The 16,143-nt window shown below is 53.7% G+C and overlaps 1 protein-coding gene across 5 annotated transcripts; it reads left to right on the top strand.

Annotated features, from left to right (window-relative positions):
- The first annotated feature begins 3,398 nt into the window (after positions 1-3,398).
- Positions 3,399-15,224, top strand: GPR4 (G protein-coupled receptor 4). 5 transcript variants are annotated; one of them, XM_041746350.1, is made up of 3 exons: positions 3,473-3,512; positions 8,583-8,719; positions 10,814-15,224. In XM_041746350.1, the coding sequence occupies exon 3, from the start codon at positions 11,643-11,645 to the stop codon at positions 12,732-12,734; it is 1,092 nt and encodes a 363-aa protein (XP_041602284.1). In that variant the 5' UTR covers positions 3,473-3,512; positions 8,583-8,719; positions 10,814-11,642; the 3' UTR covers positions 12,735-15,224. The 5 variants fall into 5 exon arrangements, with proteins under 5 accessions (XP_041602282.1, XP_041602284.1, XP_041602285.1 ...); XM_041746351.1 differs by lacking the exon at positions 3,473-3,512 and adding an exon at positions 3,575-5,077; XM_041746348.1 differs by lacking the exon at positions 8,583-8,719 and having other exon boundaries at positions 3,399-3,512.
- The last annotated feature ends 919 nt before the right edge of the window (positions 15,225-16,143 follow it).

Below are 16,143 nucleotides of genomic sequence, written 5' to 3' on the forward strand. Positions count from 1 at the left end.
AGTAAATGCTCGTTGCATGTGAGCTGCCTCCCCCTACTTTGTAAAAATCCTGTCTTGTCTTTGCTATTTCAGCCAGAATCCTCTCCTGTCCCCATCTTTTATCTCCAGCCATTTGACTCACCCATATTTGGGCTCCTGGGTGGCTCAGTGGTTGAACTTTGGCTCAGAGAGTGATCACGGGGTCCTGGAATCGAGTCCCACATTGGGCTCCCTGTAGGGAGCCTGCTTCTCCCTCTGCCTGTGTCTCTGCTTCTCTCTGTATGTCTCTCATGAGCAAACAAAAATATTTAAATAAAAAAAGAATCACCCGTATTTGCCCTTCTTTGTGATATTTGGTGTCTCTGAACCTCCCTATATGCTGTTTCCTCTGCACCTGCCACCATGTCTAGAAGTGTCCACTCAGAGAACTGCTACTCAACTGACAACACTCAGCCATCATGTCACCCCTACAGATCTCCAGGTTTCAGAAGCCAGTTTCTGCAGCTCTCGGATCAAAGTCTCCTTTACTGCCCCCCACCTTTTGACTCTTTTCAACCATCCAAGTTCTGGAAGTGGTCAGGGCAGGTGACGCATCCTTTTCTTTGGTTCCCTTGGTGCTCTGTCGCCCCCTTGTGCCCAGCCTTAGACCTGCAGGGAAGAAGCGCAGGCGAGTCTCTCCAAGTGCCCCCCCCCCCCTTCCTTCTGAGCCTTCCTTCTCCTGCTCCGGACCTTGGGAGGCTACCCTGAGTGGACTCCATCCGTGGGGATCCCTTGCCATCCGCCTTCCGGTTGAGTTTTGCCCATTGGAGGCACTGACAGGAAATCGGAATGTGGGAGGAGAAAGGTGGGAGTATTTATTTGGGGCGCCCCTCCTTGCATCCCTGCTGTTCTGGCAGTGGCCTACCTAGAGTTCCAGGTTCTATGGGCTCCCCCCCAAATTCCAGCTTCCTGCCCTCGGGGCGGTAAAGGCTTGCCTCTCCCTGTGGCTGGTCCCCTGGTGCCCTTCATACTATGTGGATTCCTTCATCCTGCCCACCCCTCTGAAATGTACCTTCATAAGTGCTCCCACTTAAGCTCCCAGTGGGTACCTATTTCCTACCAGGACTGGATCAGCACAAACCTAGGGTGAGCCCAGGAGAGAGAGGGATCCTCCCCTACCAGTGGACCCTTAGAATTTCTTTATAGGAGGAGATTGAAATGACCAAGGTTGTGACAGGTGGGCTCTATGGGACTTGGTTTGAAACTGATAGGATATGTATGGGGTTACTTGGGGAGCGGCCACAGCCTTCATGATATCTCCCTTGGTGCTTTCCCTGTCTCCTTGAGGGAGGATGAAAGGAAAATGCTTTTATTCCCTCGTGCATTGCAGGTTGCTTGGGTGCTCAGTTAACTCTCTCACTTTCTGTGTCTCTCTAGAGCCCTGAGAAGAAGTAGGTAATATGGCTCAGAGAAGTGAAGTCACTTGTCTGAGGGCACACAGCAAATGACTATTAACAATAGGTGCCTGGGTGGCTCAGTTGGTTAAGCATCTGCCTCTGGCTAAGGTCAGGATCCCAGGATCCTGGGGTCGAGTCCCACATTGGGCTCCAGTCCCACATTGGACCCGCTCGGTGGGGAGTCAGTCTCTCTCTCCCCCTCCACCCTTCCCCATGGTTATGCTCTCTCTCTCTTGCTCTCTCTCTCTCTCTATCTCTTCAAATGGATAAATAAAATCTTAAAAAAAAAAAAGAATAGCTACCTTAAAAAAATCCCAACTGTATTGCTTCATTTATTTATTCTTAAAGATTTTATTTATTTATTCATGAGAGACACAGAGAGAGGCAGATACATAGGCTGAGGGAGAAGCAGGCTTTCTGCTGGGAGCCCAATGCAGGACTTGATCCCAGGACCCTGGATCATGACTTGAGCTGAAGGCAGACACTCAAGTACTGAACTACTTGTATCACTTCATTAATATGAAGTTCTAGAACAGGGAACACTAATGTCTGGTGTAAAAAGAAAGAGTTGCCTCTGAGGGTGAAGTAGACTGTATTACCTGGAAAGGAGCAAAGAACAATGCTCTCAGGTGCTGGACATGTTCTATGTCTCAATTTGAGTGCTTAGTCACAAGAGTGTATCTGTCACAATTCATTCTATTGTTCCTTAAGATCTGGACATTTTCGTTTTTATTAACGATAAAGAATGAGGGGCGCCTGGGTGGCTTGGCAGTTAAAGCATCTGACTTCGGCTCAGGTCGTGATCTCAGGGTCCTGAGATGGAGCCCCATGTGGGGCTCCATGTTCAGTGCAGAGTTGGCTTAAGATTCTCTCTCCCCTTCCTTCTGCACTCCCCCCCGCCACCTCGTTCTCTCTCTTAAAAAAAAAAATTGGGACACCTGGGTGGCTCAGTGCTTGAGCTTCTGCCTTCGGCTCAGCTGTGATCCTGGGGTCCCTTGATCGAGTCCCGCATCAGGCTCCCTGCACAGAGCCTGCTTCTCCTCCCTCTGCCTATATCTCTGCCTCTGTGTCTCTTGTGACTAAACAGATAAAATCTTAAAAAAAACTTTTTTGTGAACCCAATAACTGTCATTTCTGAGTGCTACATGATCCCAGGTCTGTCTGAAGTGCTTTGACCAAGAATGAATTCTCAGGACCACTTTATGAAGGACGTGATAGTCATGATAAAAATCAGCAAATACTTTTGAAGCACTTACCCTTCACGTATTCACTCCCTGGAAACATGTGTCTTGCACACCTATCATGTGCCTCCTCGTCTTCCCCCCGGGGCAGTGGGCAACAGACACACAACAGTAAACAAACCAGATGCAGACAGGAGCCCTCCCCCCACGAGGGGGAGGGGACAGACAATTTCAAAAGTTCTGTGGGGAAAAGTAAATACAACAGGGAGGAATAGAAGGATGGGGCAGGGGGCCGGGGGCATGTTTTACAGACTTGATAGTATTGACACTGAAATGACATCTCCATGCCGAAAGGAGTGAGTGACCGCTTTGACAGAAGAGGAAACTGAGGCACAGAGAGGCCACCAGCCTTAAGGTCTGGCTGGCCAAGAGGTGGCCCTGACAGCAGGAGCGGGGACTTAGACTCGTTTGTTCTCTCCCTTGGGAAGGAAGGCATGCAATGACCACGAAGTTAAGGACTCGGGGCCTCAGAAGGGAGGAAATGGCTCAGCTCAAGGAAGGTCAAAGGCTGAGGGCTGGGTCCAGCACGAGGTGTGCGGGTGGAGGGAGGGAAGCAAACGGGTTAATGAGACGGGGGCCTCCAGGCTGGGGCCTCGGAGGCGCAGGCGGGGTGCTCCCGCGGCAGGCGAGGTTTCCCCGGGCCTGGAAGCCTGCGGGAGGGGCAAAGCCCCAAGGGGTTAAGGGGCGGCGACAAGGGCGGGGCTAACGGGGGCGGGGCGGGCGGGGGCGGGGCTTCGGCCGGCGGCGCGGCCCGGGGCGGGCTCGAGTCGCCGCCGGGTCCCTGCGCCGCGGTCGAGCCCAGACGCCGCCGCAGCCCCGAGAGGCGCCGCCCGCCCCGTCCAGCCGCCGCGCGCAGGTAGGCGCCGCACCTCGGCTGCCCCCGCCCCCGCCCCCGCGCCCCGCGCCCCCGCGCCCCGCTGCCTCAGGCTCCCGCGCCCGCCCGTCCCGCCCCTCTCCGCTGCCCGCGCTCCCGCCGTCTCCGCGCGGACCGCGCTCGGGGTCCGTCTCGCTGTCTCCGCGCGTGTCCGCTGGGTCTCTGGCCGCCGCCCCCTCTCCCTCCGGGTGTGCCCGCCCTTCTGCATCTCTGGAGGTCTCGGTGCCCCTTTCTCCCTGGCTCTCTCCGCGTCCCCGTATCCCTTCCTTCTCCCCGCCTCCCACTGCCTCTGTGCCTCAGTCTCTCGAACTCTCAACCCCGGTGGGTCTCTCGGTCTCCAGCTGCATGGTTCTCCCCGTCTCTGCATCTCTGCGCCCTTTCCCTTCCTGTCTGGCTGCCTCTCTCTCGTGTTTCTGTCTCTTTCTCTCTCTGTCTGGAGACCCTGGTCTGGCACCTTCAGCCCACCGTCATCTCATGCCAAATTCTCGTGCATCCCAGAGCTTTCCCCTCGGCTGAGGAGCTGCTTGGGTGTGTGTGTGTGTGTGTGTGTGTGTGTGGAGGAGTAGGGTTGCCACTTGGGCCAGGTGCACTCTGAGTGACGCTGTGACCCCAGTGCCCCCTTTAGAGAGTCACCCCACGGCTCCTGAGGTCCCACCCACCCCACCCTCCAATTTCAGGAATTCCTGGCTGGGGGGTGGACTTCCTCCCCCACTTCCTCCCTTCCAGGATTTGGCTAGGTCACCATTAACTCCTTCCTGCCTCCACCTCACTCCCCCCACCCCCCACCCCCCGCTTGAACTGGACATCCCACCACCCCCAACGAGGCTGAGAGACAGTTCTGGAATTTCTGTGAGCCATTGTTGGTAGTGGGATGTGTATTGTGCACTCAGACAGGATGTGTGCTGGGGGATTGACTTGCTGGCACAGATGGAGATGATAGGGGCCCGCCCCACTAGTACCCCCCACCCCAGGGCCCTGCTACCACCCCCCCCTGAACCCACCAAGAAGGCACCTTCCAAGCTCTGTCTCTGTGAATGAACTCAACTTCGGGTTTGGGGGGAGGATGGGGAGGTTTTCCTTGGGGGGGGGTCCTACTAGGAGGAAATAAGAGATGATGGGCTGCTCCTGAATTCTGGAAATCATAATCAAGAACCCATGAACATGAAGTCTTTGAATGGAAGGATTCAGGACGTGAGAATGATCAGAGGGAGGACTGGGGCCGCACAAGCTCGCTCCAAATCAAAGATCCTCGGGATACATGAACACTTCAATCCAAAAAGATTAGTGTTGGAATCTTGGCAGCTTTCAGTGTTCAAAGTGGAGGAGCTCAAAGGGCTTACGGAGCCATCTAGGTCAAGCACCCATTTTACAGATGGGAAAACTGAGGCCCAAGAGCAGGAGTCCCCACAATGAATCCATGCCAGGCTGGGGGCTGGGACTCCGGTTCCACCGAAGCCCCAATCCAGAGACCTGGCTTCTTTTGCTGCCACTAAGTCGGATTAATTTGGGAAAAGAGGTCTTCACAGTGAGGAGGGAAGAATGCCAGGGTGAGTATGAATAGCTGGAATCCTGAGGGGAGCATAGAAGAGAAAATATTTCCAAAACCATGGTGGTAGGGAGGGGAGAGGGGACCAGAGTTGGTTTGGGTGGAAGGGTGGAGTTTCAGAAGGGGGAGGGAAGTGAGGGGGGTGCAGGGATTAACTCCCGCCTGCTTCTGTCTCCTGACCCTCCCCATGAAGCCCACTGCTCCCTCGGGACAGGCCCTATAATTTGGTTTGTGTCTAGACAAATAATAACTCAGCTGGTGTGAGCGAGCTGGGAGGGATGAGGGAAGGCCGGCAGGACAAGGGGTACGGAGGCAGCCTGAGCTCCTAGCAGGGTCCCCAGGCAGTGAGACTTTAGGAGCTCGGTGGAGGTGACAACTCACACCCCCCAACCTCCCGCGAATCCCCAGTGTCTTGGAATTCCGTGCGACCTTAGACCTTTGGGGTGCTGGGCTGTGAGAAAGCAAAAGAGACAAGGGGGGAATAGGAAGTGGGGTTCACCATATATCTGAGCATGTTCCCATTTCTGTAAAAATGAAAAGGGAAATACGTATTCGTGTTTGCTGGGCCAAGATAATAATCGCTGAGAGTTTAATAATAGATTATGAAAGTCGTAGAATGTTTTAAAAAAATCATAGAGCGTTCTAACAATAGAACTTTAGAATCTTGGAATGTGAGACTCCTGGAATATTAGAAACTGAGGACGTGGAAAGCCGCTAGGATAATAATAATAGAATGGAAGAAAGGTAAAGCGCTAGAATGTTTTAATAATAGAACGGTAAACCATGAACTGGACTAACTATAGATCCTGAGGATTTGAGAGGGCTGGAATGGACAGCGTTGGAGGGATAGAGGAGGAGGAGGGGAGGACCCCGGTGTCCCTTCTGAGGGGTGTGGGAATGAGGGGGTTGGGGGGGACTCCTTTGATAGAAATGGGGAAACTGAGCCTGTGAGGTGGTCACGGTGGCCTGACTGTCCCCCGGTTTCCGCCGGCCCGCCAGGGCACCAGGTGGGGAGCGAGGCGCGGTGATCACATTTCGTCCCCTAATGAGCAGACCGGAGCCTGCCGGTCCCCCGGGGCTTCCCAGGGGGTGGAGGTAAGCGGGAGCTTGCAGAGGAGGGAAGGGGGGTGCAGAGAGGCGGCAGTCTGGTTGCTTCCAGGACAAGGCTGGTGAGTGAACCCTGAGGGTGACCAGGGATGTGGGAAGCCACATCACCTCTTCCTCTGGTCCTCTCGACTCTCCGGAGTCCTTTAACCTTGCTTGATTTCGGGGTGGCCGCTGGGGCGCAGGGACTTATCTGGCTTGAGCAGCCAAGGCATGAAGTGGGGGCGGGGGGTCTGACCAGTCTTTCCTGTCCCTGCACTATCGCTCCACACTTGGTCTTATCTCCCTTCCCTGCCCTTCTGGGAGGGGCTAGTAGGGACCAGAGAGGGGGGCCTGTGGGGTAAGGGGAGCTTCTTGTTAAAGATTTGGGGGTTGAATCGGCAATAAAGCTCAAGTAAGGGAGAAAACCCAGATCCAGCTGAAGAGGAGCCAGACCTCCCCGCCTCCCGTCCCCCCCCCCCCCACCCCCCCCGGAGCCTGGGGCAAGGGAATCAGGTGATGGAGGGGCACAAAAGACGGCCACCTGCTTTTTGGCAGTGAGAAAGTCCTTGTCTCTTTTAGCAGATCCTCAAAGGGGGCTGACAGCCCCCGAAAGACTTGAGAACCATTGCAAGGAGCACAGGGAGTGAGAAGACAAAACATTCGGGGAAGGGGAAGCTCTCCGGTTAAGGTTAAGGACGGTTAAGGTTAGGTTAAGGTTAAGGACGATGGGAGATCTGCCCAGTCCTGACACATCGTGTGACTCAGACAACTGTCTGGCCACTCTGGGCCTCGGTTTCCCCATGTGTACCAGGAAGAGATCAGAAATAGCCTTGCACTCCCAGTTGGGGCATATGGACCTGTGGCACTGTGGAATTCTTAAGAGTCTCAGGGTCTGTGCTTTTGAGGGTTTCATAGTGGGCAGATCACAGGGGGTTGGGGGTGGGGAAGAGAGAGCTGAGTGCCCCTCCCCCATGCCCAGAATCCCCAGGAAGCAGGTGGGTTGAGGAGGGATGGGAGGAGGGTGAGATGAGCACCCAACCAGTTCCTCCTGGAGGAAATTAGCCATGAGAAGTGTATTTCCTCTGGCTTCCGGAAATAAGTCTCATGCCTGTCTTACCCTCTTCCAGCTTCAGCTGAGCCCAGGAGGGTCTGGACAGTGTTGGGTAAAGGGGACTCCTAGCCTTGGTTCCTTTCTTGTCTCGGCTCTCCTGTGCCCATGGAATAACAACAATTATTCAAATGCTGCATATGTTATAAATGATACTATGTCCTACCGAGGATTTTGTCTGTGATGGGACTAGTATAAAAGTTTGCCGCCCCCCACCTCCTTTATGCAGAAGGAGAAACTGAGGGACGCCTGGGTGGCTCAGTGGTTGAGCACGTGCCTTCAGTTCAGGGCATGATCCTGGGGTCCTAGGATCGAGTCCCCAGTTGGGCTCCCCGTGGGGAGCCTGCTTCTACCTCTGCCTATGTCTCTGTGTCTTTCATGAATAAATAAATAAATGAATAAACAAACAAACAAATAAACAAATATCTTTAAAAAGGAGGAGAAACTGAGACTCTCGAAAAAGAATGAATTTTCTCCATGTTACAAGAAGAGGGAGAGACAGGTGAGAGAGGCGGATATCAGGGGTCAGGAAGAAGGGGAGACTGAGCAAGGGTTTTTTTTTTTTGAGTGACTTGGTCTGGGTGGAGAAGATTCAAAGGGAGGGGCCAGATTGCACTGTTCCAGCCTCGAACAAGCCCTGTCTCCACCCTTTGTCCACAGGATCCAGGAACCTTTGTCCGTGAATCTGGGGTGGGGGAGATGCTGGGCTGCTAAGGACCCCACAGGAGGTAGGGAGGGCTTACTTAGGAGGACTCAGCTCTGACCTTTCATTTTTTTATTTTATATATTTTTAAAGATTTTATTTATTTATTCATGATAGACACACACACACAGAGGCAGAGGGAGAAGCAGGCTCCATGCAGGGAGCCTGACTCGGGACTCGATCCCAGGACTCCAGGATCATGACTGGACCAAAGGCAGGTGCCAAACCGCTGAGCCACCCAGTGATCCCCAAAGATTTTATTTATTTATTTATTTATGAAAGACACAGAGAGAGAGGCAGAGACATAGGCAGAGGGAGAAGCAGGCTCCCTGCTGGGAACCAGACGCAGGACTCGATCCCAGGACCCCTCTGGGATCAGGCCCTCAGCTGAAGGCAGAAGCTCAACCACTGAGCTACCCAAGCGTCCCAGCCCTGACCTTTTAAAGTCAATTATGCAGCGGATAGATCCTGCCCTTTTCACTTTTTCCCTCCCAAGCTCTTTTCCTGGGGACCCTGCGGGGGACTTCTTTGAACTTGTAGCTGCCTCAAGGGAAGAGGGAGCCTGCATTGCGGGATGGGCTGACCCATGCCTGTTCCTTCAACCCACAGTCATTTATGGAGTGTCTACTATATGCTGGGCCTCTCCAGTTGGTGCTGCTCCAGTTGGAGCAGTCAACACAAGGTTACTGCTCTCCTGGAATGTCCGTTTCAGACAGACAGACAGACAGATGGGAACAAGATACAAGGTGATGTGAGGAGAGAGCCCTGAGGGTGGGTAGCATCTCCCTGAGGAAGTGCAGGAAGTGAGGTGGCTCAGTCCCGGGAAGATATGAGAAAGAACAGAGGTTTTGAGGCTGAAAAGGTCACAGGCCTTGAGCCTGCTGAAGTGGGGGAGGGAAGGGGGGCAGAGGTCAGGCAGTGCCTTGTCACCTGGGGCAAGGAGTTTACATTTTACCCAAAGTTCAGTCTACTGGGAAGGCACTGGGAGATTTCAAGCAGGGAAGTAAGGAGAGCTGATTTTCATGTTAAAAAGACCTTTGTGGTTGCCTTGTGGGAAGTGAGTTGAAGGAAGCCAGAATGGCAGCCAGGAAAGCAGAGGAGCTACTGCAACAGTCCGAGCAAGCCATGATGGTGGTGCAGAGCAGGGAGTGGCGGGGGGGGGGTTCCCAGAGACATGCATGGATTGAGGGCTTATTGTGGAAGTAGGGCCAAGAGAACTCTCCGTGGAAAGATGCTTTGGCATCTGGGTGGTTCCTGAGAACCCGATGTGTGATATTGGGCTCATCCTTTCCCCTCTATGTGCCTTGGTTTCCTGATAAGTCCAGTTGACTCAACCAGTGGTTTTTGGTTTTGTTTTTAAAGATTTTATTTACTTATTCATGAGAGACACAGAGAGAGAGGCAGAGACACAGGCAGAGGGAGAAGCAGGCTCCCTGTGGGACTCAATCCCAGGACCCCAGGATCACACCCTGAGCCAAAGGCAGACGCTCAACCACTGAGCCACCCTGGTGCCCCTCAACCAGTGGCTTTCTAAGTGTGTCCTGGGATTCTGCAGAGGTGGCCCCTCTCCCCCGACCTCATTTCATTGAAAACACAGAGCAGCTACTTTTTTCCACTGTCTTAGATGGGTTTCCAGTTTACGATCTTGTTTAAAATGATAGTAATAAGAATAATAAAAGCTTTCACAGGTTAAAAAACTAACCCCGTGGAAAGCCCTGGATAGAGTAGCTTCCAAAGTAGCCCCTGATTCGGGACTTCATTCCCCACCCTTTGGGGCTGACAGTGGTCAGGGGCTGGTCCATGACTGTCCTTTTCCCTGTGTTTGTGGGTCTTCCCAAGGGGGGAACAGGCCCAAGGTTGTCACTCAGGTGGAGCAGAGGCCATGTGGGAAGTGGTCCCGAGGGAGGACCGTGGGCCCTGCTGCCAGGCCTTCCCCTTGCTGCCCAAATGTGATCACATCCAGCACCCCCTACCCCCTACCCCAGGGCCCCTCTCTGTCCAGTTATTCTTGGGTGGAAACATGCACTGGCTGGAGAAAGAGTGAGAGCTGAGATGGTCCCTCTGTCATCATCAGGACCTTGGACAGGTCTCCGAACTGCTCTGTGCCTCAGTTTGTCAAATAGGAAGGATAACAGTGCTTTCCTCGCAGGGTTCCTGAACGTGTAATGAGTCATTACCCATCAAAGTGCTTAGGACAGGGTCTGCGATGTAGTAGGACTTCATTCGACTTTATCTGTTAATATCCATCGTCACCATCATCAAGAATGGGATGTCTTGAGTTAGCAGTGGAAGACTGGTCCCAGCCCTCCTTCCATCATGGCCTTGCTCTGCATCCTTGGTGGGAGTGAGCAGCCTTTCTGGGTTTCATCTCCATGTCTGGGAAATGATAGGATTGAATTTTACACGGTGCATTTTACACGGTTTCTGGAAGCAAGTTCTAAAATCTGAGTTAAGTGTTTAACATCTATCAGGGGGCAGCCTGGGTGGCTCAGTGGTTTAGCACCTGCCTTCAACCCAGGGCGTGATCGTGGAGACCCGGGATCGAGTCCCACGTCGGGCTCCCTTCATGGAGCCTGCTTCTCCCTCTGCCTGTGTCTTTGCGCCTCTCTCTCTCTCTCTCTGTCTCTCATGAATCAATAAATAAAATCTTAAAAAAAAAAAAAAACATATATCAGGGAACATAGACCTGAGCCCCCAAATCTGCAGTTATAGAGATGTATTTCTTAGAATGAGGCCCAATTAAGTATTGTCTGGGCTCTGCAGCCCACAGCTTACGGCGAGGGTTGTAGGGAGAATGGGGTGCCCCTGACTCCCCTCACCACAGACCTCTCTCTCCACAGGCACTGTCAAGTCAGCTTTGAATGGTGAGACGGGCCACCTCATCCCATCTGCTCAGCTCCCACCAAGACCAAGCTGGAGCCCGTCCCCTACCCCCTTCAAATTCCTCACTCCATCCGTAGTTCTCCATAATAGCCCTTGCTCACCTTCTTCCTGTTTCTTAAACACCCTGCTCACATTTCCCAGACCAAGGACACCCCTCCACAGTCTTCTCTTCACTGGTTACCTTGTTTGTTTCCTTATTTCTTACTGGGGTCCTGGGAAGCGCCAGCACCCTGCTGACCTTGCGTGGTATTCTCAACCCTCCCTAACTGTAGTCTGTCCTGTCTCAAAACTACCTCATAGATTTCACGCATCTTCTAGTACATTCCACCCCTGCCACTGCAACATGGCCACACGTACTTTCTACATCCTGTACAAATAGGTCTCTTCCCACTGCCCAATGATGCCTTCATCTCCTCCATAAACACCCCCCTCAGCCAATTTTTGTGCTACTCTAATATGCCCTCATTGATGCTCTGATTGGGTCTATAAACGCCCCCTTGACAAAGCTCTTTTTTTTAAATCCTGACATTCCCCCCACCCCCCGAGCCTCCCTCCTATCTTAATTCTATCCTTCCTCCAATTTTTCACCTCTCAAGATCTACCCTTCCCTGCCCAGGCTGGCCCACAATTCACGGTCACCCTCACCTCTTCTCTGTGGACTGCCCCCCATCATGTCCCCCTGAGCCTCCAAGGAGGGGGCTCAGGGGGCCCAATGGCCTCCCGCCCCCTGTGGCCCCACAGCCCCCGTGGGCCAGGGGAAGTGCCTCTAAAGCCCCAGTGCCGAGGATGGGCAACCGCACGTGGGAGGGCTGCCACGTGGACTCGCGCGTGGACCACCTGTTCCCGCCGTCCCTCTACATCTTCGTCATCGGGGTGGGGCTGCCCACCAACTGCCTGGCCCTGTGGGCAGCCTACCGCCAGGTGCGGCAACGCAACGAGCTGGGTGTGTACCTGATGAACCTCAGCATCGCTGACCTGCTGTACATCTGCACGCTGCCCCTGTGGGTCGACTACTTCCTGCACCACGACAACTGGATCCACGGCCCCGGCTCCTGCAAGCTCTTCGGGTTCATCTTCTACACCAACATCTACATCAGCATCGCCTTCCTGTGTTGCATTTCGGTGGACCGCTACCTGGCGGTGGCCCACCCACTGCGGTTCGCCCGCCTGCGCCGCGTCAAGACGGCGGTGGCCGTGAGCTCCGTGGTCTGGGCCACGGAGCTGGGGGCCAACTCCGCCCCCCTGTTCCACGACGAGCTCTTCCGTGACCGCTACAACCACACCTTCTGCTTCGAGAAGTTCCCCATGGAGGGCTGGGTGGCCTGGATGAACCTCTACCGGGTCTTCGTAGGGTTCCTCTTCCCGTGGGCCCTCATGCTGCTGTCGTACCGGGGCATCCTGCGGGCCGTGCGGGGCAGCGTGTCCACCGAGCGCCAGGAGAAGGCCAAGATCAAGCGGCTGGCGCTCAGCCTCATCGCCATCGTGCTGGTGTGCTTCGCGCCCTACCACGTGCTCCTGCTCTCGCGCAGCGCCGTCTACCTGGGCCGCCCCTGGGACTGTGGCTTCGAGGAGCGTGTCTTCTCAGCCTACCACAGCTCGCTGGCCTTCACCAGCCTCAACTGCGTGGCCGACCCCATCCTCTACTGCCTCGTCAACGAGGGTGCCCGCAGCGATGTGGCCAAGGCCCTGCACAATCTGCTCCGTTTCCTGGCCAGTGACAAGCCACAGGAGATGGCCAACGCCTCGCTGACCCTGGAGACCCCGCTCACTTCCAAGAGGAACAGCATGGCCAAGGCCATGGCAGCTGGCTGGGCGGCCGCGCCGCCCTCCCAAGCGGACCAGGTGCAGCTGAAGATGCTGCCGCCGGCGGCACAGTGAATCTCCACTGGCACAGGACCCCCCCTACCCCCATGTTATCCCACAGTCCCTTCCCTGCTGGTCGGGTGTATGCAAATTTATGTAAATAAGGCAGTGTTAATATTCATGAGCAGAAGCACCGGGGTAACTGGTGAGGTCGCTGAGGTCGGTGGGTCACTGGTCAATCATCATCCTCCACTGAGATCCCCTAGGGATTCAGTCCAACTGTGCCTAGTGCTGTGCTGGGTGGTGCTAAGTGACCACAGGGGTGACAAATGACAATGCTGGCTGGCCTTCCTTCACATGCTCCCACTTCAATCAGGGAGACAGACCTGTCCCCAGATGTTCCAGAGTGGGTAGGACTCAGACAGGTGAGCCCAGAGGGCATCTGACCCAGTCTGAGGGTCACAGAAGGCTTCCTGGAGGAGGGAACAAGTAAAGTAAGTCAAACATTTGGTTTGTTATCCAGAAGATAACAACAAAGAGGGGGATAAAAGGATGATTTTCAACAAGGAGGTAAAATTTTGTGGCTGAAGGGGAATGTGGAAGAAAAAATTCACTGAGGGTATAGAGTGGGTCATTTTCACCCCTGGGAATTCCCTGGTCGTCTATGGGAGTAGGGGCATGAAGAACAAGTGTGAGTTTCTAGATAAATAACATTCTCCAAGTCAGGGCTGGAGGGAGGAGGGAGGCTGTCAGAACCCAAGTAAAGTCCAATCAGGGCAGACTGGCTGGAAGAGCAGTGAGCAGGACAGGCTTTTGAAGAGGCTCAGGACAAAAAAAGGATATTTATTCATTCATTCAACAGAAATTTATTTATATCCACTCTTGGCCCAGTCCTGTGCTGGCTGGGGCTGGGGACAAAAGGTGACCAGGAATGCCTGGGCCCCACCCTTATGGGGTTCACAGGAAACAAGTAATAAAAATAAATATAATGTTTGGAATCGATAAGTGTACTGGGGAAAAATAAAGCCAAGTGAGGGGAGAGGGAATGACGTGGACTCTGATCTAGAGAAAGAGGTGAAGAGACTGCTCACTGGAAGGCAACACTGGGACAAAGAACAGGGGAGGGGGTCAGCCCTGTGGCTGTGGGGGAGTGGAAGAGGACTTCAGGCAGAGAAATGAGTGCAAAGCCCCTGGAGCTAGAGAGTGCCTGAGTTTTGAGGGGGGCTAATGGAGCAGGCCCGCTGGAGCAGGGGGAGGTTGGGAGGGGTGCAGCTGAACCAGGGGGAGGCCAGGTGGGTGAGAGGAATGGATGGTGATTAATGGTACTGGCAAGGGATGGGGCCAATCTTTCCATCTTTCGGGGCTTGTAGGTCCTGGTGAGAATTTTGCCTTTTACTCAGAAGTAAAGGGGAGCCACAAGAGGGCTCTTAGCAGAGGAGGGATGGGATTTGACTTAAATATTAACAGGATCCTGCTGGCTGGCTGGCTGCTGAGTGGGAAACAGAATATGTGAGGGGCAGAAGCTGGGAGGTGAGAGGTGACTGCAGTTGTCTGGGCTGGGCCAGGAGATGCTGGCAGCTGAAAGGGGGTGGAGGTGGGGGGAGTAAGCAAGGAACAGTGGTTAACTTTGGGATTTATTTTGAAGGGATACTTCAAAATGATGGAAGAAGCATCCATCATTTTGATACTTTTGGGATTATGTAACATGAGCCCCTTGCCCATCCTGAGAAAAGGGTGACCAGGGAGCCTGAACTGCTGGGACCTGTGGGAATGATCCCAGGCCCTATTCCAGGCGGTCACCAGAGAGGCCAAATGACAAGGCCAGGGTCACACAGCGGGTGAGTCAGCACTGGGATTATCCTGGGCTCCTTTCCCCCTCTCCAACATCTCTGCCTCTGTTCCCATGCCCCAGGGTGGCTGAGGCTGCCTGCCTTGGCTGACGGTGTCACCCTCCTTTTGCTGGCCCTCAGGGATCACCAGGAACGGCCATCCTTCCATTAACCCGGCTGGAGAGCAGGAGGAAGCACCCAGCCCTGGACAGGCCTTGCCCTTGCTGACAGGTCACCTCCCGCCCTTCCTCCCAATGGATATGTAACAGGCTCCAAGCTCCTGATGAGACATGAAGGTCCTCCTCCTACGCACATGCAGCCTCTTGTCCCAGAAGTTCCCAGAAAAGGTTCCTGGAAATCCTTCTCAGAGAAGAAAGAGGAGGGAGGACGGGAATGAGAAAAATAAATGTATTTAATGAGGAAAATGGTTTTGCAGGAGGGGGGTTACTGAGATGCAGGAAGTTGGGGCTTTGGTATTGGGTGTGGAGAGAAAAGAGGGAAGCCTGGGATCTATGGGGCCTAGTAATTTTCCTACCCCAAAGCCATAAAGCTACTGGGATGGAGATGTAAGGGGCCAGAACCTTTTGGAACACCATCCCCTCGGAGTCAGATGAAAGCTTGCCCTCTACCTTTCCAACCAAATGCTCATTCCTATTCATTCAATAAATATTTATTGAGCATCTACTGTGTGCCAGGCACTGTTCTAGGAGTTGAGGAAACAGTAGCGAAATAAACAAACAAACAAAAAAAGTCACGTACAGTTTGGAAGCTTCCTGAACCCATCATGGGGGACCTCAGCCCCCGAGTAGGTCTCTGGGCCCCTAACACCCCCAGGAATCAGGAGAAGACTTGGCTGGGACTCAAGAAATCCTGGCCTTGGCTCCATTCTGATTACCCCTGGAGCTTTAGGTAAATCCTTTTCTTCCTCTGGCCTCAGTTGGCTAGTCTGTAAAATGGGGAGGGGCTCAGTCCCACATAGATAATGGACTTCGAATAGGCCCCAAGCTGTCACACCTTCAGTCCAGAAGGGATCTTGGGGAAGGATTGTGGGTTTTTTATTTGTTTGGTTTTTTTGGGTCTGTTTTCGTTTTTTGTTTGTTTGGTTTTTTAAAGATTTTATTTATTTGAGAGAAAGAGTGGGGGCAGAGGGAGGGACAGAAGAGAGAGCGAATCTCAAAGACTCCCGGCTGAGCCCAGAACCTGACCTGTGGGGCTCGATCTCACGACCCTGGGATCATGACCCCAGCTAAAATCAAGAGCCAGACTCTGAACTGACAGAGCCGTCCAGGCGCCCCGGAAGGGTTGTTTTTATGGGGTCTTGGCAGGAATTTAGAATATTTAGGTTCATGCATGTCAGTATCATCATTACTGACGGAGGAACGGAGGTCCATCGTGTCAGGCATTTGACAAAGGACATTAAAGGAGTCAGAGTGGACACGGAGGAAAGCCCTGGGTCCTCTGGAAAACCCCAGGGGTCCCTGACTCTGCCTTCTGTTGGGTTGTTTCCTCCTACACACTGCTCCTCTGCCCTCTCCTCTCCCTCTCCTAGGCCCTCTCAATTACCCATCAAGACTCCACCATCCAGAAGTTTCTCTCAACCCCTTCCTGACCTTGTTTATATGATTTTGCTCCCTGCTGGCTAAGGGAGGACAGTC

The sequence above is a fragment of the Vulpes lagopus genome, chromosome 2, assembly GCF_018345385.1.
Source record: "Vulpes lagopus strain Blue_001 chromosome 2, ASM1834538v1, whole genome shotgun sequence".
Taxonomy (NCBI): domain Eukaryota; kingdom Metazoa; phylum Chordata; class Mammalia; order Carnivora; family Canidae; genus Vulpes; species Vulpes lagopus.

Bases quoted from the DNA above. Each gene is read 5' to 3' on its own strand.
- GPR4 (XM_041746348.1), top strand. From the start codon at position 11,643: ATGGGCAACCGCACGTGGGAGGGCTGCCACGTGGACTCGCGCGTGGAC.